A 21,063-nucleotide genomic window follows, 5' to 3' on the forward strand; every position below is an offset into this window, starting at 1 on the left:
CTTGAGCATGTGTTTGGAGGTCTGGATAACTACTGTATTGCATTTTGCAGGGTTTGGAAGTTAGGAAGTAATAAAGTTACTTATGGATAGTTTGTTTACTGGCAACGAGGGAGCTCAGTGTCCTGTTTCAGAAGTTAAAACAGTGAGTGTAAACAGAGTGATTTACTGGTGTAATGAGTAACATTTTCTGGTTACTTTGAATCATTGCTTTTAAATGGCATTTAAAGGAACTTTCAGAGGCAGGAACTTTTCAAGTTCAATGTTGTGCCTAAGGGCTTTTTAAAAAACAACAACAACAACAGTGACATAGAGTAGGAAATCAAGAAGCAAGACAAAAGGTTGTTTTTCAACATTGTAACACATGAAGATGCCAGATTACTTTTCAAAGCCTGTAACAAGTAAAAGCAGTGCATTGCTTAAAAAAGTTTGTGGCATTTCTTGGTCAACCAGTGGGGTCTGTCGGGGTCCTTACCTGCCCCTGGCTGGAACGCAAGGGTTAATAAGCGCCTTTCTATCCACCCAAACATCCTCCCTCTGATGGGCAGAAAGGAAGCTGTCTTTTCTCATGAGCCGGTAGGGGTTGGTGGCTGAAGCAGGCTCCGCCCCAGGAGTGGCTGAATTTCAAGTTAGTTTTCATAGCAACCCACTCAGTCTCTTTAAAAATAAAAAATAAAAAAAGTAAACTAGTTTTAAGGAGATGGCTTCCCTGGTTTAGATTTGGAACAGGTTTGTGCAGATTTTTTTTTTAAATTCCATTGTTTGGATGAGTCAGAAGGGGTCAGGCAGTTCCTTGTCCAGCCCTACCTAAGAGGTGGCAACGAAGGCTGAGCATGTCACTTTCCAGTTTGGGGTGTCTCTGCCACCCCAAAGACAGCGCGGCACCGTGGGAGTTGTTCTCTGGATGCTCATTAAAAGGTGATTCAGCAGTGGGGAAACTATGTGAAGGCCACAACTAGAATGACTTAAAAAAACAACAACAATCCAACAACAACAGAAAAGGTCCGTTCCCATGTCCTACCGGTGCAGCCAAACCTAGGCAGGCAGAAGAGGTGGTTGGAGATGTTAGCCAACTTTCTTTGTTTTAGCAACGAGAAAGAAAACAGAAAGAAAAGGCCTGGTCACACTTCTGAAAGATGATTGACTTTGTTGCCTTTAGTGAGCTGTTTCTTCAGACACAAGTTTTGAATATCGGGCAAAAACAAAAGAAAAATAAAAGGAGACAGAAATGGTGTGGCATCTTAAAGACTAACTGCTATATATGCTAGCACAGACTAACGTGGCTACCTCTTGAGCAGAATCAAATGCTCATTCCTCTGTTGCATCTCCTCGTCTCTTGACTCCGTCTCCTAACCCTCTTCCTTTTTTCGTTTCTCCTGGTTTGAACTGCAATTTGTATGTTCCTTGGGGCAGGAACTCACTCTTACCATACATGTCTATGCTTGATTTATATATTCCCTTTTTCCCAGAACTGGGACCCCAGGCAGTTCTCAATGTGTTGTTAAAACATGTCTGAATACGAACAGAATCTCATGTCACAACACCATTGGGCAAATCATTGTATGGATGATAGAATGGAAAGTGATTGAGACAGAGACAGGGAGCGCACAGCATTTTTCGAAAAACACAGACCCACACATTAAAAGTCCCCTTTTTAAAAGCCGGTCTGCCCAAAATGCCAAGGGTGTCCAAATGTCCCTTGCTGGTCAGTAACAAAGCAACCTGGAGGGGGCCAGACGAGCCAGGAAGCAGCCCCCCTCCCATTGTAATAAGGCCGAACAGATACAACCACCGAGGAGGGTTCCACGAGCAACTGTGGATCAGGGAGCTCAACCACAAGCTTTCTGACTTGCGAGAATCCATTGCTCAGTTTTTCTGCGGGTGCTTTGCAGACTGGAGGCATGTTGGGAAACTGGGAAACAAAAATCAGCTTTACTTCCCTCCCTTGCCCACTCTGCTATGTAAAGAAGCGGTTCTGTCACCCCTCATCATTAACGGTTGCAAAAACGAATGCACTGGTTTTAATCAAGAACATCTGCATCAGCTAGTTGACGAAGACCTCCGATTTGAGGACGTCCCCTTCAGGTTCCAGGGAATGCCCAGCATCTCCGATTTGGAGAAGGGGATAAGATAGCAATCATGGGAAAAGCACCAACCTGTTGGAGAGCTGCGAGAGATCATTCCTGCTGAGCTGGGGCGGGAAGGTCTGTAAGGCAGTTTCCCCATGACTCCTCTGTGAATATCATTGGTGACTGCAGTGCCGCAGAGGGCCGTCCTCTCCCTTGTCCCCTGCCCGTTGGTTTTCCTGGGACAGGCGGTGGGCCATTGATGCACCTGGAACAAGCCCTCCCATTAGGGAAGGTGCGGAAATGCTCGGGGTGGCAGCTTTTGACTGTCAGGAACAAGCAGCAGATTGTTCGTTATTTACTTTTTAAAACGGATGTGTTTTTTCCTGCCCCGAATGCCGTATGATCCTTGTGGGGTGTTCCGCTTGCTTAGAGAAGTCAGGTGGGTTTGGGTACCTGGGGATTTCAGGAGGGGAAGGGTGGCGTTGCCCGTGAGCAGCAGCGTCTTGAGATGATGACCCTAGTGACTGAGTGTGGTGTGATCCAGGGAGAGGCTTTGTGGTTATTAAATCTTCTCTCACGCTGGAGGCTTTCCGAAATATCTCTCCTGGGAGAATTATCAGTTCTTGTCTGTGTGATTCCATTCCTGATGCTATTTTATCTCTTTCACATGAATTTTAAGTGGGCGTCGTGTCCCAGCTGAAACTTCCAGTTTTCAGATCTGGCTCCTCCTTGCTGAGAAGTGGCCTTCAATTCAAGGGCTCCCGCCTGCCCAGAGAGGGGTCTGTGCCAAGGAGAAGGAAGCAGCCAGCGCCTTCCTCCAGGCCTGCAGTCCCAGCGGTCAGAAAAGGCCTCTCAGGCCACACGGAGGAGGCAGCCTCTCCTCCTCTTCTGCCACTTGATCTCTGTAATCGCATTGGACTAAAGATCTTTGGCTGTCTAAGCTTGTTAAGGCGACCGGCCTCCTGGGGGGGTGGGGGGTGGGGGTGGGGAAGGATAACATTCTGGGGCTTGGCCCTACTGGCCCCGGGGTGCTCCTCTGTGCCCTTGCCCTGCTTGGAAGTCATCGGAGCCTCCTTGCTCAGTCATGGCTGATCTCAGGATTGGCCTCCAGTTGCGAGAGCCAGAAATGGGACCCATCTAAAGTTTGCCTCTAGTTTATTATCAGCTGTGGCAGGCAGAAGCTTCTATTTTAGCATGAGAGTATCCCGATGACACAGCGTGCACACTCCCAGCTTCTCCTGGAATAAGCTGGCCTTCCCTCGTGAGATCAGGGGGCGGGAGAAAATGGCTGGCTGGCTCCACTTGAGGGGCACAGCCCACCTCATCCACCACGGCCACCGTGGCAGGTACAGGAAACTTCTCGCAACACAACCTTTGTGAGGAAGAGCAAACTTTGTCATTTCTCACAGAGGGAAGTGGAAGGTAGCATCTGCTGGTTGCTTCATAGGAGCCTGTGTTAAATAGCCACCGTTCCATACCATACAGTAGAACCGGAAAAATATATCATCATACAATGTGTATTCTCAATGTCACATCTTTCTTGCCTATGACATGGCTCACCTTAAGGACGCTGTTCTGGGCTGTCTCTCTTCTGATCAGTTGCAATGAACTTTATATAGAACCAGTCAGAGATGGGTGTATTCCAAGGGCAGAAGAGACATTGGATTGGTGGCAAACAGACCTCCTCCTCAAGCACATCATTCTCTGTGGTCTTTCCATCTCTTTCCTCTTCCCAGGCTGCGGACATCCATGTGAATGTGGCAGTCATGTCAAGTACTATAAATCTTAACTGGAGACAGAATTCCCCGGGGCTTTGCTCCTGAACAAGAAAAGTGACAGTGGGGGGGGGGAAATCGCCCTGTGTGTGCAACCAAACCACTCAATATTTTTCTGAGCCAGTTGGGGGCTGCTGGCTCCCATTTCATGCCTCTCTCTGTGTGTGTTTGTGTGTGTGAATGCGCTTTGTGTAGCCACCTGAACTTTACTGGCCCTTGGCGTCGCTCCTTTCAGATCTGGACTAAGACCTGGTCCAGATCCACCCTGCCCCGTGGAAGCCAGTCCTTCTCCAACCTTGGGCTGAAGAGGGGAAAAAGTCTCAGAACGGGGTTGCCAGCCTCCACCTTTCTCCGGTTCAGAGGGGCTACCTGGGACTGGACAGTGTGGGAGGTTGCATTGCAAAAATAATGTAATAAAGAGGAGTAATGTTGCTTTGTTGGTGTAAAAATCCACAGTCCCTAGTTACTTTTGAAGTTAATTTCAGTGAATATTTTATTTTTTTACATTTCTAGAGGCTTTTGTTGTTGTTGTTGTTGTTCAAGATAGATGCCATTCTTCTATCAAATCCAATGTTTTTTTCTTCTCCTCAGAGCAAAAGTAATTTTCAAAAGGAACAATTAACCCATAAAGGAACAGCGGGGGGTAAATATTGTTAGAACAGTAGCAAATAACACTGGGTCGCATTTCAGCACCGTAGCGAGTAACACATTGCTGTGTATCCCTCAGGGTGGTCTATTGGTGGCATGCCTCCCCATCCCCATTTTCACCTGTGGCCCCCTCTCGTGCCTCTCCCCTCACAGCACCAGCGCTGCCCGGTGGTGACCCTCGACCCGGCCCCTGTCCCGGTGACGCCCCCGCTCTCCCCGCAGCCCTCCACCCTGGCCAGCAGCCGTTTGGAAAAGGGCTCGTCATGCCGCTCGCTGGGCGCCCGGTGCCGCAACTCCATGGCCTCCTGTCCCGACGAGCAGCCGCACATTGGCAACTACCGCCTCCTCAAGACCATCGGCAAGGGCAACTTTGCCAAAGTCAAGCTGGCTCGGCACATCCTCACGGGCAGAGAGGTGAGATGGGCACAGCGGGGGGGGGGGGAGAGAGGTGTGTGTGTGTTTGTGTGTGTATGTGTGTGTGTGTATATGTGTGTAGTGGGTGGTCCCTGGGGCTACCTGAGAAACAAGGTAAGCAGTACTGGTCACCCCATGTTAGAAAGAAAAATCTCACAATTGCGTGCCATCAAGTCAGTTCCAACTTAGGGTGACCCTTTCCACAATTTTTCTAGGTAGAAAAAACTTCTCAGGTTTTCCCTTCCCTTCTTTGGAGTGGGGTGCCCTGGGACTACGGTGCAGCTGGCCCAAGGCCACCCAGGCTGGTTCTCCTCCCAAGAGGCACACGGTGGAGGCATTCAGCTCCCAACCTCTGGGCTCCATACCCAGGCACCTAAACTACTGAGCTATCCAGCCAGCAGAAAGGCTATCGGCCAGTTCCGGAAAAAGAGGAGGCCCCTTCCAGCAGCATTTCTGAGCTCTCTTTCTGCTCAATGGCATAGGCCTCTGGCTGCAGAGCCCAAGGCTGGGAGTTCGATTCCCCTGTGGGGTCCTCCTGGACAGGAGCTGGACTCCCATGATCCACACGGGTCCCTTCCTGCTCTGCGGTTCCAAGATGATGATGATGATGATGATGATGATTATGATTATCCAGTATGGCCAGTTTATGCAACAGCCATGCTGACTGGGAGTTTCTGGCCCTTATATTGTGGGGTGCCACTTGTCAGGTGTTCATCTGAGGCTAGACAACTATCTGAACCCTTTTGGGGGAGGGGGGGAAACCGCAGTAGGATCCCAGAATCTGAGCATTGCAAGGCCTGTCCTGCTTGTTTAAAAACACCGCGCTGATTTCCAACCCCCTGTTTCTTCCAGGTGGCTATAAAAATTATAGACAAGACCCAGCTGAATCCCACAAGCCTGCAGAAGGTGAGCACGTGTGGCTTGCAGGGAGGGTAGTAAGGGGTTAGGTGCTTGCGGGGGGGGGGCGCATCAGTATCCTTGCAGGGGTGTTGCTAGTGGGAAAGCCACAGAAAAGGTGCCCAGTTCCATCTTGATGGGCCACGGGTTCCAAGGGAATAAAACCCAGACTGGCAAATGATGGGAGGAAGGAGACCGGGGGGGGGGGCATCATGGGGAAGGAGGCCTCGCCTTCTGGGGAACCTCCAGGGTGGGGTGGGGGGGACAGTTTGTGTCATCCGAAGGGGTAGATTCAGCCGAAGTGCCTGGCACGTCCCACCTTGAAGAAAGACAACAGGCCTTCCGGTCTCCCACACAGGACCAGGGGCCCCTTCTTGCACCTCAGGCTGTGGGTCCAGAGAGAGAGCCCTCTGGGCCCCCATAACAGCCTTTTCCCCTATAGAAAGCAATGCAGGGTGGAGGGTCCCCATCGGTCTTGGCGTTTTTCTTCTCTGTGGATCTCTGGTTTATGCTGGGGGCATTCCCCTGCTTCCAGGCATGGCTGACCCCACACCCACCTCCCCAAACAGCTCCAGAGGAGGAGGAGGGTCACTTTTCACTGTCTCCATGACCCCCCCTTACCACCAACCCCTCCCAATTCCCTTCCCTAATTAGCGCTTGGAGTCCAAGCTGGTCGCTGTGGTAACGCCACATCTCCTGCCAGCATCTTGCTGAGGGGGAGGTTGTGGGGGGTGGAGCTGCTAATTAGTGGCTGGATTTTCCAGAACAAATGAGCTTGGGGGGGAATTGCTATAGGGATGCCATGTGGATGGGGGGGGGGAAATGGGGGGGACAGGAGTGGATATGGGTGTCTGTCTGTCACTTTCCTGTGGAATTCATCATTTCTTTTTCCTTGGCCTGATCCACTGGCCCGGCCGGTCTTCTCAAGTTGTGGGTCCATACTGGCACCCTATAACTGGGGATTGGGGCAGTCAAAGTATATGCCTCCAGGCAAGCCCTCTCTCCCCCCCATCCCTCCACCCCACAGATTGGCCAGGGATCTCTCCCCTTTAGAAATCAACCCATCTCCTTGTCTGACCATTTCCCCTTCCTGTGATTCCCCCCCCCACTTGAACAAGTACTTTGGGGGAGGGACGAGGAGTTGGATAACTACGAAAGAATGGGTGTTGGGGTACGGGTGGGCGCAATGCTGCTCATGATGGGGAAACAGAGGGAATGTTACTTTTCACAATACGGTTTCCAGAATCCTGTAGGAGTTGGAAACTAGCGTCCAAAACTCTAATTTCCCCCAAACTCTAAGCAGCAGAACCTGTATTTCTAGGCTTGGACTGCTTGGGGAAAACCCACACAGTAGCTTTTGGTATGATGAAAACTCCATACAAGTTTGCAGTTGTGGGAAGACACTGAAAATGTTGGGCGTTGGGGCTGGGGAAGAATTCTTTTCAGGGTATTCGTGGGGTGGAGGGGATATCCCACCTTCCCACTGTTTTTCTTGTTTTCTTGCAGCTCTTCCGAGAAGTAAGGATTATGAAGGGCCTGAACCACCCTAATATTGGTAAGAAGGTCAAGAGAGATGGCTGGGGATCATGGGAGTTGTTTGCAGCACACGAGGGAAGCGCAAGCCGAGGGAGGCTGGGATAGTGGGTAGAGTGTCAAGTATGGAACAGAGGAAGGCTGGATTCTGGTCCCCTCTCAACCAGAAAAGTTAATCCCATGTCTCCAGAAGACAGGGTTTTTGGCAATGAAAAAGTACAGGAGAATTCCCCCAAAGACTTATAGGAACACAGCACAGGAGGCTGTAAACCGGCTGCCCCTGTTTTTTTTTTTTTAATTAAAATATTTTATTATTTGTATTGTTTTACCATTGCTTTATTACTTTATCAGTTGGTTTGATTGCATCTTGTGGTTTTCCTTGCAATTCACTTGGGGTCTTTTAAAATTAAAAGAGGCTTAGAAACCTTTGTAGACGGATAAACAGAATGAAAACATGTAGGCAGAAGTGGCAGTGGGGATGAAGAAAAAGACAGAGATACAGAGAAACCATTTCTGCAGCCGACTTCGATTCTTGTAGTGCAGAACTTGAGTTTTTTTTTTATTTTGATGACATTTGCAAAGATTTGTTTAGATATTAAAATGTTCCTGTTGGCTTTCACTCACCAGCCCACCCTCAGGAAGATTTCTCCACAGCATATGTTTATGGTGGCATAAGATATATTAAGTCTTTTTTGTAGTGCCTTCAAGAAATAAGGGTTGTGAGGTTCTGAACACACACACACACACACACACACACACACACACACACACAGACACACACACACACACACACACACACACACACAGAGAGAGAGAAAGAGAGACAGACAGACAGACAGACAGACAGACAGACACAGACACACACACACACACACACATGAAGGGCAGAAGCCCAAAGGGGTTTCTGATGAAGCAATTTACAGGAATTACATTGAGAAGAAATGTGTTGCTTCAGAACAAAACGTATTCATCTTCACGGTTCCACAGCACTCTGCGTTGGTTCTGTTGGAACAGACGGACGCAACGGCTGCCTTTTACTCCAGCCTCTTCAGGTGGGGCAGGAAAAAGTGATGGGACCTTCCTCTTTGTTGCAGTGAAACTCTTTGAGGTGATTGAGACGGAGAAGACCCTCTACCTGGTGATGGAATACGCCAGTGCTGGTCAGCATGAGGTCCTTTTTCCCTTCCTTCTCGCCCCTGCACTTCCACGGGAGGGCTCCCCCCACCCCGCCCGCCCCCCGCACTCCCAGTCCTGAGCTTTTTACACCCATTTTCTTCTTGGGATGTCCCCAACAGTAGAAACATCTATAGGTCACCCTATGCTTTGCATCATTTCTGTACTTCCAAGCAACAGTGGCAAGCCCTTGAAGGCGCTGCTGGGCCCCTCTGTTAGGAGGCTGGGAGAGTGGAAGGGTGGGGTGGGGGAAGAATGGAAGGGCATCATCCTGTTGCTGGTCCTCCCCAAGCTCTTAAAATACGAAGACCCATCTGCTTTCCATTTTACTTGAGTGAGCTGCCCATGAACCGCACAAGAGTCTTCAGCACAGTTGCGGCCAGTTGAAGATGTTGTGTCCAAGGGGGGGGGGGAATGCTGAAATCCTGCCTCCCGCACCCATCTTCCTGTATTGACCACGATCTGTTTCAGTGCAGCTGGCACGGGAGAGTTTACCAGTGGATTGCGCCCATTGGGGGGTCAATTCGGTTGCCCCAAAGGCACCAATGCCTGCCATTGCAAAGCAGCTGCTTCCTCCTGCTTCAGAGGAGACCCTCCTCAAGACCAGGAGGAAACACCTTCTTTGCCCCCCGCCCCAAAATCCAGGACAGACACAGAAACGGCTCCCCTTTGTCTGCTCTTTGCAGGAGAAGTCTTTGACTACCTGGTCTCCCACGGACGCATGAAGGAGAAAGAAGCCAGGGCCAAGTTCCGACAGGTTGGGAGATGCACACCTTTGGGGCCCAGGGTTTTCCCTCTTTCACTCCCAGGAAGGGGGGGGGCAGCTGGGATGCACCGTGTCCCCTCTGCCTTGGCAGGGAGCAAATGGCGGGTGGTTCCGCAGACTATGCGCTGGCCCCGGCAAGGCCCGCACAAGCCAGCTGGGGTTTGCTGCGGAGGAAGTGTTGGCCACTGCCCTGCCCTGCTGCGTTTTCATGTGGCCAAAGATTGATTCCCACATGCCAGCCCCTGGGCGCAAGGATCGACCCATGGAGCCTGGGCTCGCTGGCCTTAAAAGGGGACACGCATGATGGCTGGGGTGGGGGAGGGTGTGGTGTCTCAGCAGGAAAGGGGGGGGTGGCGGCTTATGGGGTATTGCATGCCGGCCGTGACCCCTCTTGTGTCGTCCCCCCCCAGATTGTTTCCGCTGTGCATTACTGTCACCAGAAGAACATTGTACACAGGGACCTGAAGGTGAGGATCTCCTGCCCTGCTCCCCTCCAGCCCCCCACCAAGAAAGCTCCCCCCCCCCTTAAGGGCGTCTCCTGCCTCTGTGAGCCCCAGCTCAGCCCTAGCCTTCATCCCGTGGCCACTGGCCTCGATCTCTTCTAGCCTCTGTGCTCCCCCCTCTGTCGCATGGAAGGAATCATGCTTTGCCTGCCTTTCAGCGTTTCTGTGAAGCTGGGCAGGAGGGTGGGGAGGGGGGGTCTAAAAGAGGCAATTAGGATCCAAGAGACCTGAGTTCGAATCCCTGCTTGGCCATGGAAATTCGCTCTCTCAGCTTAGCCTCTTTCACAGGGTTGTCGTTCCTTCCTGCCCTTGGCCTGGCTCTTCTGTCCGAAGGACGGAGGGCCCTGGTGACACTCCTGCCTCTCTCCCCTCCCCTCCCCCTCCCCCTCCCCCTCCAAACAGGCCGAAAACCTTCTGCTGGACGCTGACGCCAATATCAAGATTGCAGACTTTGGGTTCAGCAACGAGTTCCAGCTGGGCTCCAAGCTGGACACCTTCTGCGGGAGCCCCCCATACGCCGCCCCGGAGCTCTTCCAAGGCAAGAAGTACGACGGGCCCGAGGTGGACATCTGGAGCTTGGGGGTGATCCTTTACACCCTCGTCAGCGGCTCGCTGCCTTTCGACGGGCAGAATCTCAAGGTGCGCTCTCCCTGCGGGGAGGGTTCTAGGGAGAAGGGTTGGACTGGGGAGGGGGGTGCCCTTGGCTGTAGGGGGAGGTGCAGGGAGGGGGACCGCAGGGGGCTGGATTCAGAATTAGAGAGGCTCTCGGGGTCCCTCTGACAGGGGCCCCCAAAAAGCAAAAGGAATGAGCCAAAATCTCAGGCTGAGCCTTAGAAATGACCTTTCGGGCTGCTCAGGTAAGGAAAACGACCAGGTGAAAAGCCAAGAAACCAGCAAAGGATGGTGTCCAAGGGGTGGAAAGCTGAGAGGGTCGGATTGGGGCCTGGGGCTTGAGTTTACTCATGGTTGCTTTGTGAAACCTCCAGTCTTTGGATGAAGCATAGAAAGGGAGGGGACCGGAATTTGGTTGTCTTGTCTGAAATTCTCTGCTGGTGCACCGTTTCTTGAGAAAGAGAAAAGTAGGGTTGGTTTCCCCAACAAAGCACTTTAAAATGACGATTTTTCCTTTCCAAATTGTACAAAGCTTTTTTAGAAATAGATATATAATGGAGGTGTTTCCTGCTATATAAAAAACCCTGTGCAGACACAAGAAATCACACCCAATCAGAGCCGTGAGTCACGGTGGAAAGGCATATACTCTCTCTCTCTCTCTCTCTCTCTCTCTCTCTCTCTCTCTCTGTGTGTGTGTGTGTGTGTGTGTGTGTGTGTGTGTGTGTGTGTGTGTGTGTGTATGTGTGTGTGTGTGTGTGTGTGTGTGTGTGTGTGTGTGTGTGTGTGTGTGTGTATATATATATATATATATATAGAGAGAGAGAGAGAGAGAGAGAGAGAGAGAGAGAGAGAGAGATGGAGATGGGTCTGGCTCCCGAAGTTGCCGGCTTCTGTGTGTCTGTTTTTCAAGGGAATTGGGTGGAAGTGGGTGGAGAAGCCCCGGCAGAGACCCCTTGGAGAGGGACTGGCAGGCAGAGGCCAACCGGGTGGGAGGGGCTGGCATTCCCCCCCCCCCCAGCACGGACCATAACCCTCCTTTCTTTAGGAGCTGCGGGAGCGCGTCTTGCGTGGCAAATACCGCGTCCCCTTCTACATGTCCACGGACTGCGAGAACATTTTGAGGCGCTTCCTGGTGCTGAATCCTGCCAAGCGGTGCACCTTAGAGGTGAGAAGATTTTTCCAAGTTTTTTGGGGGGGGCAGAGAAGAATAGAGGCCTGGGGAGAACAGGAAGCTTGGGCGCCTTCTCGAAGGGGCTGGCCTTCTGCGAGATATGTTACTCAGATATGGGGCACGGTGGTGGGCAGGAGAGTCTCCCCTGTTTCTCTCCGAGGTTGCACATCTCTGGTGGGGGGTCTCTTCCCGCCCCGCCCCCAAACCTGCTCTCTTGCTTTCTCCTTCTTGGAGCGGCTCGAGATGTTCCTTGCTCAGTTTGGGTCCCTGGGGTGGAAAAAAACGAGAGCGCAGCTGGCGTGCGTTCGTTTGCCTCCTCTAAATAGAAATGCCAGCCCCTGCCTTCCCTCCACCCCCACCCCCACCCTTGGCAACACCAAGCCCCCAGTTTCCCAGGCGCGCCACCAACCTGCTCCCTTTTGCTGGAGAGACGAGGCCTTTAATTAGCTAATGCCCTCCCTGGGATCTAGTCCTTCCCCAAAGCCTTGCCTACCACCATCCCCCGCCTTCCGTTCCCCCACCCCTACCCCCAAGGATGACTGTAATTAGCCTAATCGACTCAAGGATAATTATATGCTGTGTCAGGGAGGCTGTGTACAGCCCCAGTGCCCCTCGTGGTGAACAACGCCTTTCCTCCCTCCCTCCGTCTCCCGGGGTCTCCTAGCCATGGACTTTGCAGAGAGAATGCTAAGAACATTGGGGAGGGGGGGCCCTTGCAAGACTGCCCTTTGAGCCCCCTCCAGCCTAAAAGCTGGTGTTAAGTTTTTGTTTTTCCCTCCTTCCTTCCTAAAACCGAAGGGGTTAGGGTGGTTTTGGCTGGACCCTACATGCAGTGTGCAAGGGTACCCCTGATCATGTGCAGGGAGCACCTTCCCTTTGCCACTGAGCTCAGGGGGACCCAAAGGCAGAAGCTTCCAGGAAAGACACTGAAGCCTGGGTGTGAAGAGGCTGGCACGGATTCTGAGCACTCTTTACCCTCCCTCCCTCCCTCCAGCAAATCATGAAAGACAAATGGATCAATATCGGTTATGAGGGAGATGAGCTGAAGCCCTACAAGGAACCGGAAGAGGATTTTGCTGACGCCAAACGCATCGGTAGGAGAGAGAAGGAGGGGGATTGTGTGTGTGTGTTGTGTTGTGTTTTGGGGGAAGGAATGGCCTCTGCTCTGTCGTCAGGGTCGTTCTTGTCCAATAGCTGGGGGGGGGGGTCTTTTCCCAGCACTTGCAACGTCTGGAGAGGTGTCGGGCAGGATAGGATGCTGGGACTTTCTTCCTTGGAAAGACCCTGCCCTTTGCCTTCTGTTGTGGCTCCTCCGGGAAACAAGGAAGGCAGGGAAGAAGGGCAGAGCGGAGGAGGCCGGGCCAAGGGGCACCGAGCAGAGAACCGCCCCAGGCAGGCCCGGGGCAGTCGCTCAGAGGGGCTCTGAAGGATTCTGTGCTCCAGCTCAGCATTTGAGTTGTACGATTGTGATGGGGGTGAATGTGGGCTTTTCAGTATCTCCGAAACCTGGTGGTGCTCCGGCTTAAATATTTCGGTGGGCCAGGAAAGGCGTGGCTCGCAGTCTGCTTTTGAATTGCACCTTACCTCTCCTTCCACCTTCCTCCTCCTCCTCCTCCTCCTCTTCTTTTGACTCCCTCTTGCTGTCCAGAAGTGATGGTGGGAATGGGTTACACCCGGGAAGAGATCAAGGAAGCCTTGACCAGCCAGAAATACAACGAGGTCACTGCCACCTACCTCCTGCTGGGCAGGAAGACCGAGGTGAGCCCCCCCCCCTTGCTCCCTTGCAGAGGATGTCTGTGCGGGGAGGACGGGCATCATCATCACAGGGAGGGTCCCGGTGGGAGAATCCCAGCAACGGGGACATGTGCAAAACCAGAAGGGGACAGAGTCACTCGGCTAAATAAAGCCAAAAAGCCCCAGCAGGGCAAGAGCTTTGACAGGGCTAGCTAAAAGAACATGAAGCCGTGGACAAGTTTTAAATCCTCGGGGGACTCTCCCCCAGCCTGGTTGCTCAACACACACACACACACACACACACACACACACACACACACACACACACACACACACACACACACACACAGAGAGAGATACACAAACACACATGGAGTGTGTGGGGGTGGTGGAGAGATAAGAATATGCTCACGAGCACGATCGGAAAGGCCCCAGCACTACCGTTTGCAGCTGCCTTCGAAGGAAGTTCTGTGCATGTTATCTTAATTAGATTAGGCCATGCGAAATGCAGAACAGATTTCCGGGGGTATCGCGGCAGTAGCCCTGATTTTTAAAAAGGCCAAGGACGTAGCTTCGAAAGAGCCGGACTGAAGCAACACTGGCGGGGGGGGGGGGAGAAGAGAAAGACCGACAACCCTAACAGTAATTGTGGCTGGCATTCAGCTGCTCAGCGACTGGCTGACTGGGGCTCTTGGAGACATTGTTGAAAATGAATTCTTCTCTGCTCTCATACAAGGTGGTGGGTCGTCCCCTGATTCCAAATTGGGAACGGGCAACTTGAACCTGTCAGATTGCATGCCCCATCCACCCCCGATCAGCATAGCCATGGTGAAGGATGATGGGACTTGGAATCCAGCTGCCCCTCAGAGGGCTGCAAGCTGCCTGCCTTGATTTGGACTGGGCTGAGTTCCGTCTCCTTCCCGAAGGCGACTCCTTCCGTCAAGGGCTTCTCTTCCACCATTGTTCCGACACAGGCCTACCTGTGGACTTGTTTATCTGCTTGCTTATCTTGACCCGATCCGCGCAGCCCAGCCCCGTGTGGGTCTTCCCACCTCCCCTTGCTTCCTGATGGCATTCCTGTCTCCCTGCAGGTGGAAGGGGGTGAGTCGCGCACTGGAAGCAGCCTTTCTCTGGCGCGGGTGCGGGCACCCAGCGAGGTCTCCAATGGTACTAGCAAATCATCATCCTCTTCCTCGCACTCCAAGAGCCAACGTAGCTCTTCCACATACCATCGGCAACGGCGGCACAGCGATTTCTGTGAGTACGCCTTGCACCGTCTCGGGGCCATCTTGCACACGTCCTAGGCGTAGTCTAAAATTCTGTTTGGCCGGTGGGAAATAAGGCACCCCAAACAAGACTTGACCATCACTGCACCTTCTGCCTTCCGTTCTTCCACAACTGATCTACAGACACACTCCATCTGTCCGACACTGGAGGTGACCCCCCCCCCAGCCTCTTTGACTTATAGCCATTGGCGAGCTTATCTAATTCCCTTTTAAAGCTAACCATGTTGGCAACTGTAAGTGCATCTTGTGGCAGTGAAAAAGGGCATGCATTTTGGATTTTTTAAGACTGCAAACCCCATCAATCTCTTTTCTGGGAGTCCCACCTGCAGGATCCAGATTTTACAGACACCTAAATTCTGCTCACCTGGAGAGAAGGCCTAGCTGGCATACTTCATGCCTTGGATAGGCCTAACTTCCTGTTTGAAAAGGAAGCTGCCCCAATGGTTGCTGGGAAACCCCAGTGGTTGTTGGGAAGTTTTGTTTTCAAACAGGAAGTTAGGCCTATCCAAGCTATGGAGGCAGCCCAGCTGGGCCTTCTCTCCAGGCGAGCAGAATTTAGGTGTCTGTAAAGGTCTGGGTCCTGCAGGTGGGGCTCCTAGAAAGGAGACTTATGGGGCTTGCAGTCTTGGAAAAAAAAAGCCAAAATGTGCTTCCCTAGTAGTGAATTCCACAATTACATTCTTCTGCTTTTGTGTTGCCACCTGAAGTTGTCTCAGCCAATGCTTGGCGGCCACAGTTTCTCACATGGTCTTGCAAAAGCTCAACCCCTTACGTGAAGATTGTGGCCAGTCCGTGATCTGAAGCCCATGCTCCCCCTCACACAGCCAGCCCTTCCCTCTCCTTGAGCCGCACCTTGGAAGGCCCCTTCTCTCTTTCACTTGCTCCCCTTCCCTCTCTTTGCAGGCGGCCCCTCCCCGGTGCCCATGCACCCGAAGCGGAGCCCCACCAGCACCGGCGATGGGGAGCTGAAGGAGGAGCGCATGCCTTCGCGCAAGGCCAGTTGCAGTGTGGTGAGCAGCGGGCGGGGCATCCCTCCTTCCAGCCCGATGGTCAGCAGTGCAAACAACCCCAACAAGTCAGAAATCCCCGACCGGCGGAAGGACAGCGCCGTCAACACGGTGAGTGGATAGATCCAGGCTCCTGTCCGGGGTCTCCACAGGGTGAGATGCTCAGTCGAAAGCAGGTGGACTCGCTCGCTCGTCTCACCAGCGGCCTGGAAAACCTGATCAGGCTCTTGAGAGGGAAGGAGAGGGAGCAATGTTGGCCGCCTGCAATGCTGGCACTGCTCACTTGAGTCCGGCCTGAGTTGAAAGCTGCAGCCCACGGAGCTTCACGCACGGGGGGTGGTTCCTGAGAAGGGCCACTTCTGTCAAGGTCCTTGGCTGCCACTGCTGCCCAAATCATCCACGTGGGTATTTTGGCCTGAGGTCTTCCTCTCTTTCTCTCTCTCTCTGTTTGCAGAATAACATTCCCTCCAGCATGATGACCCGGAGGAACACCTACGTCTGCACAGAGAGGCCTGGTGGGGACCGCCACTCGTTGCTCCAGAATGGGAAGGAGAACAGGTGGGATCGGGTGCCGGGGAAGAGGGGCTCCAGGGCAGTGAGATCACTCCTTGGTCAAAAAGTGGCTTTTGCCCTTTGGTGGCAAGAGCTCTGAGGCAGCAGAACGGACTTCCCCCCGGGTGGCAGGCTCTCTTTTGTTGGAGGTTTCCATGCAGAAGGTGGGTGGCCCTCTCCCAGGGACGATGGAGCTATTTCGTGGCTCTGCAGGAGGTGGACGAAGTGAAGCCCTCTGTTCTGTCCACCTCTCGGATTCTGTGGCCTGCATCCTAGATCTGAGGCTTCTTGGCCAACAAGGGGTGCCTCTCCCGTTGGCTTCCATTCTTGTGTTTCTAATCTCACGTGCTAAGGAGGCCGGTCTGCCCTTGAAAGCGACTTGAGGTTCCTGCTGTCCTTTAAGCTTTCCTGCAAGGTGGAGGTGCGGATGGGGTGGGGGTGGGGAGAGAGAAGGTTGCATTCAGGAAGAGCGAGAGGTTGGGATGGAGAACCCCTTCTTCTCAAATTCAGTGTGTAGGGACAGGTGTGGACGTTGCAATGAGTGGCTTCATCCCACCCCCACCCCTGCTTGTGAGCCTCCATGGGTGAGTTCTAAATGAAGAGCTGCTCAAGAGGCAGGAAAACCAGCCCAGGAGAACCCCTTTAGCAATTGTGGTCTAGTTTCACTTACTTTGGGGTGGTGGATGGTGCTGGTGTCTATGGTTCCTTGCATCCCTCCCCCCCCCCCGTGGCCTCGTGGGCTAAAGCAGGTGTTATCCGAAATGGGTTAGAGAGTGAAGAGAAAATGGAGAGCAGGAGAGCCCAGGTAGACTGTCTAGAGTTCACTGGAGGCGAAGGCAGGGTGTGAGCCAGTTAAATGAAATGAATACATTTTTAAAAGTCCATTCTCAAGTTCTTCTTGTTTGTTGTTACAAATGGAGGTGGTTTGGTGGCTTCCCCTTTCTTTGCTTCCCCCCCCCCCCCAATATCCTGCTGGGCAGGGAGACCTGCAGACTTGGCCACAGTTCCCCTCTTCCTGTCCTTCCCACAGACTTTGGCCGGCCGCTGGCGCTGTGCCCAGTTTCCACTAGCCTAGTGGTAGCTCAGCGCCACGGCCTTGGCCCTCGGGAGACGTCAGGGCCACGCATGTGACTGGCAGAGAGAGAGAATCCAGGGCACTCTGTAAAAGGAAAGACAGCCCCCACCCTCTCCTTTCGCTCCCGCGAGGGCACGGCTCCACCTCTGCAGCCCAGAAAATGGACTCTGGAAAGGACACAAAAATCCCAAGAGGGTCAAGGAAGAGCAGAAGGGCATCTGCAAAGCAGCCCACCCGAGGGCGAAACAGGCGAAAGGCGGCCCTCTCTAGTCAATGGCTATTCCAGTGAAAAGTCCCGAGGTCTGAGCGGCAGAAGCTCGTACTCGTAGCAACACACAGGCATTGCTTAACTCTGGCTTGCAGGTGGCTAGAGAAAGATGCTCTCTGCACATGCTCAGAGAAGACCACTTGTATAGTTCAGAGCCTGAATTGAGGCTGGATTTGGTTTCCAAGGTTTCAGGGGCTGTGGGGAACACGGTAGTTAAGCTGGAGGCAAAAGGAATGGATTTTTAAAATGCCAGCCTATTTCATCTTAGAGCTCTTACTGCCGTGATCTCTGTTTTGTTTCTTTATTAGTTTGTTTGTTTAAAATTCTGTTTGTGCACAAGGAGTGGGAGGGAGGGATAGATAAAACTGGTCTGCTGCTCAACCTCAGGTGGGGCATTTCAGCCTTTTTGAATGGGAACCAAGTTCATTTTAAAGAGAAACAAGCAAAGCGCTTTCAGGCAAAAGCCACCCATGCAAGCCTGTAGGACAAGACTGGGACTTTGGGGGGGGGGGGAATGTATTCTGAGCCAGCGTCAGACCTTGTCTGTGCCAGCATCATCCCATGGGTCTTTCTCTGTTCCATGGTGTGAATTTAGCCCCAGGAAGGCCACTTCCTCCTCCTCGGTCTCACAATCTCTTCCCTTGGCCTCCCTCTGCCCCCCCTCCAAACAGCTCTGTCACCAGTCGGGTGCCGCCTGCCTCGCCCTCCAGCCACAGCATCGCCACGTCCTCCACCTCTTCCGACCGCACCCGCCTTTCCCGCGGCACCAACATCCGCAGCACCTTCCACGGGGGCCAAGTGCGGGGACCGGCGTGGGACCGGCGTGCAGAACGGGCCGCCCACCTCCCCGACCCTCTCCCACGAAGCGACGCCGCTGCCCCAGAGCCGCAGCCGGGCCACCTCCAACCTCTTCAGCAAGCTCACCTCGAAGCTCACGCGGAGGTGAGTGACCGGCTGCCAGGGCAGTCCAAAGGGAGGGGGTGGGGGTGGATGGCCCTAAGAGCGGGCAGAGGAGGGTCAGGGCTCAGGGATACTGGCCGTTGCTAGTGGTTGCTCCATGTTCCTCTCCACCACCATCCACCCACCCTCTCCATGGTTTAGTGGCCTCCTTCATCACCAGAGTCCTAAAAGCCAGCGGCTCCAGGGATGACACTCCTACCTGGGGACCATGAGAGGTAGAGGTCCCAGAACATGGGCCAGTTCGCTTTCTCAGCTTTGATTCCTGCGCCCTTCTGGGCAGCATGGCCCAGCGGCTGTCCAGCTGGACCACTTTGGGGGCTGGAATCCATAAAGGTAACTTTTCTGAGGTTTGGCCAGGTTCTTTTTCTTGCTCAGGGACCGAGGAATTGGTTTGGGCATGATCAGGCTTTTGAGAGGCCATTAATTCGTAGTGTTGCCATGAAATCAGAAACGGTGCTGTCTAACAACACAGGAAAGCCAGGAAAACTGCTTCCCCCCCCCCCCCCCCGTTCCTCATGGTGGGAGGTCCACCTTGACTGATGTACGCCACCTGTGAGGGCCCTTGCCACCCTGCCTCAGCTTCCTCCACTGCCAAGAAGAGAAGGCTGCCAGCACTAACTCCTTCGCTTCCTCTCCTCTCCTCCACCTCCGCCTCCACGCCTGTTTCACTCTGGCTTTTCTCTGTTTTCAGGGTCACTCTTGACCCCTCTAAGCGGCAGAATTCTAACAGGTGCGTCTCGGGTGCTTCAATGCCTCAAGGATCTAAAATCAGTAAGTCTGGCTGCTTCTTGGGCTTCTTTCTTTCTCTCCCCACCCCCTGCCCCGGAGAAGTAGGTCTGCTTGCCTTTCTTCCTGCCTTCCCTGCCTCAAGCTGCCTGCCCTCCATCTGTATCCCTGTACTCACCCCCATGGCTGTTTTTCATTTAGTCTCTTGGAAAGGCTTCTCCTTCCTTTCTGCTTGGCAGGATGCGCTTGGGCTTCCTGGGAGGGAATGGAGCAGAGCTACCCGTTAGCCTTCCCCCTTGGAGGCTGCTCCCTCACCATGATAGTCGCCTTTGGGCACCCTGGTTTGGAGGATGCCACTTGGTAGATGCTCCACAGCACTCTCTTCCTTCTAGTCAAGGATCAGAACTACATTCTTGCTTGAAACAAGCTTGAATGCAAACACACTTTTGTCCTTTTCGTATACTCCCTGTGCATTTGAACAGTGTGCATTGGGTGCCATGTTAAAGCAGAGTCTGACTTCAGCTGGAGCCAAGAGCCCTTTCCCATCCACAGGGCTGGACAGTGGCAGCCAGGGAGTGTGGTGGCCACTGTGATGGCAGAGTGTCTCTTCCTGGCACTCTGGAGAGAGATCCCACCGCTGCCACCATGTTCCCCAGCCACCATTATCCGGTTACATGCTAGACAAGCAAGCCACACAGAAGAGAAAGGGCAGAAAGGACTCCTCACCTGCTCCACATGCAGCAAAACAGAGCTGCTGAAGCTCACCACCCAGGTGGAAATGACACAGCTGGGCAGCCAGGGCAGGAAGGTTTCCCAGGCACCTAGGTCCTGCCTGGCCAGCACTGTCCTTGCCAGCAATCCCATTTTCACTATATTAAACTGGACATGGGATTGGAAGACTTTTGCTCCAGTTTGCAGATAATCCACAGGAAAAAAGTTTACTGTGGGGTATCTGCAATGGGTCATTCAGGTCCAGGTCTGAGCATTAAACTCCGTGGCAACTTTCTCAAGTTTCCCTGTGGCTGCACCACTTTGAATCTAAGCATGGGGTGGCTTGCTTCTCCTTGACTAAGCAGAGGAGGAGCAAAAGCCCCTCCCTGCAGAAAATCAGAAGTTCAGGGGAAAGGGAAGGAGAGAGCCCTGCTGCCTGAAACCCTAATTCTCTGCACAGCGCACAAGGGGTGCAGCATAACTTCTGGGTGGGAGGGGAGACCACTGCCTCCATTTCTAGTTTGAAGTGGGTACCTTCAGGGAGGGTAGACCCCCCTCCCCCAGCCTCTTGCTCTCTGTTTATGAAGACAGGGAACTTGGGGGCAGCATTGGGGGGGTGTGGGTGTCTGACCTTCCTGTTTTGGACACTCCTCAACTCCATTTAGCTTGCTTCTTGACATTGCTAGCAGGTGACATGGAGGGGACGGGTGTTCCCCACCTGGCAAGCCTAGCTTAGAGATCCTTTAGGAGGAAGAAAGCAGGGCAGAGCCCCCACCTGTGGGCCTCTCCCTTTTGCTCACCTTCCTGGCCTCCTCTCTTGCACGGCCTTTACCTCTTCCTGCCTCTTTCCCTTCCAGGGTCGCAGACGAACCTGAGAGAATCAGGGGACCTGCGCTCACAAGGTGAGTGGCCGACTCCCCACCTGGCCAGCTGAGAAGCAGGCAGTGCTGGCTCTCCTGCCCCAGGTTGGCTCCGAAACTGTAAAAAGCACACTCCTTCGGGGCTTGTGTTGGGCGGCTGGATTTTCCTGGGGGTGCAAAAGAGTTGAGGGCGAACCCTGATGTAGCGGACAGGGTCTTGGAGGGGTCTTGGTGGAGGAAGGCCGGATTGCTTTCCAAGAGATCTGCCTCCTGCATGAGAGGGGAATGGCCAGGAAGGGCTTCCTGGTGTGGCCCCTGTGAAGAGA

The 21,063-nt window shown here is 53.2% G+C and overlaps 1 protein-coding gene across 1 annotated transcript in view; it reads left to right on the forward strand.

Annotated features, from left to right (window-relative positions):
- Positions 1 to 21,063, forward strand: part of MARK4 (microtubule affinity regulating kinase 4) — a 35,520-nt gene that overhangs the window by 11,638 nt on the left and 2,819 nt on the right. Inside the window, 16 exon segments of the mRNA XM_072979436.2 lie at positions 4,643 to 4,903; positions 5,756 to 5,809; positions 7,307 to 7,355; positions 8,428 to 8,493; positions 9,193 to 9,263; positions 9,683 to 9,739; positions 10,178 to 10,414; positions 11,433 to 11,552; positions 12,553 to 12,652; positions 13,207 to 13,316; positions 14,384 to 14,549; positions 15,482 to 15,696; positions 16,040 to 16,143; positions 18,152 to 18,284; positions 18,286 to 18,422; positions 20,735 to 20,779. Coding sequence (XP_072835537.2) covers positions 4,643 to 4,903; positions 5,756 to 5,809; positions 7,307 to 7,355; positions 8,428 to 8,493; positions 9,193 to 9,263; positions 9,683 to 9,739; positions 10,178 to 10,414; positions 11,433 to 11,552; positions 12,553 to 12,652; positions 13,207 to 13,316; positions 14,384 to 14,549; positions 15,482 to 15,696; positions 16,040 to 16,143; positions 18,152 to 18,284; positions 18,286 to 18,422; positions 20,735 to 20,779 — 1,925 coding nt within the window.

Source organism: Pogona vitticeps, chromosome 9 (genome assembly GCF_051106095.1).
Source record: "Pogona vitticeps strain Pit_001003342236 chromosome 9, PviZW2.1, whole genome shotgun sequence".
Lineage (NCBI taxonomy): Eukaryota > Metazoa > Chordata > Lepidosauria > Squamata > Agamidae > Pogona > Pogona vitticeps.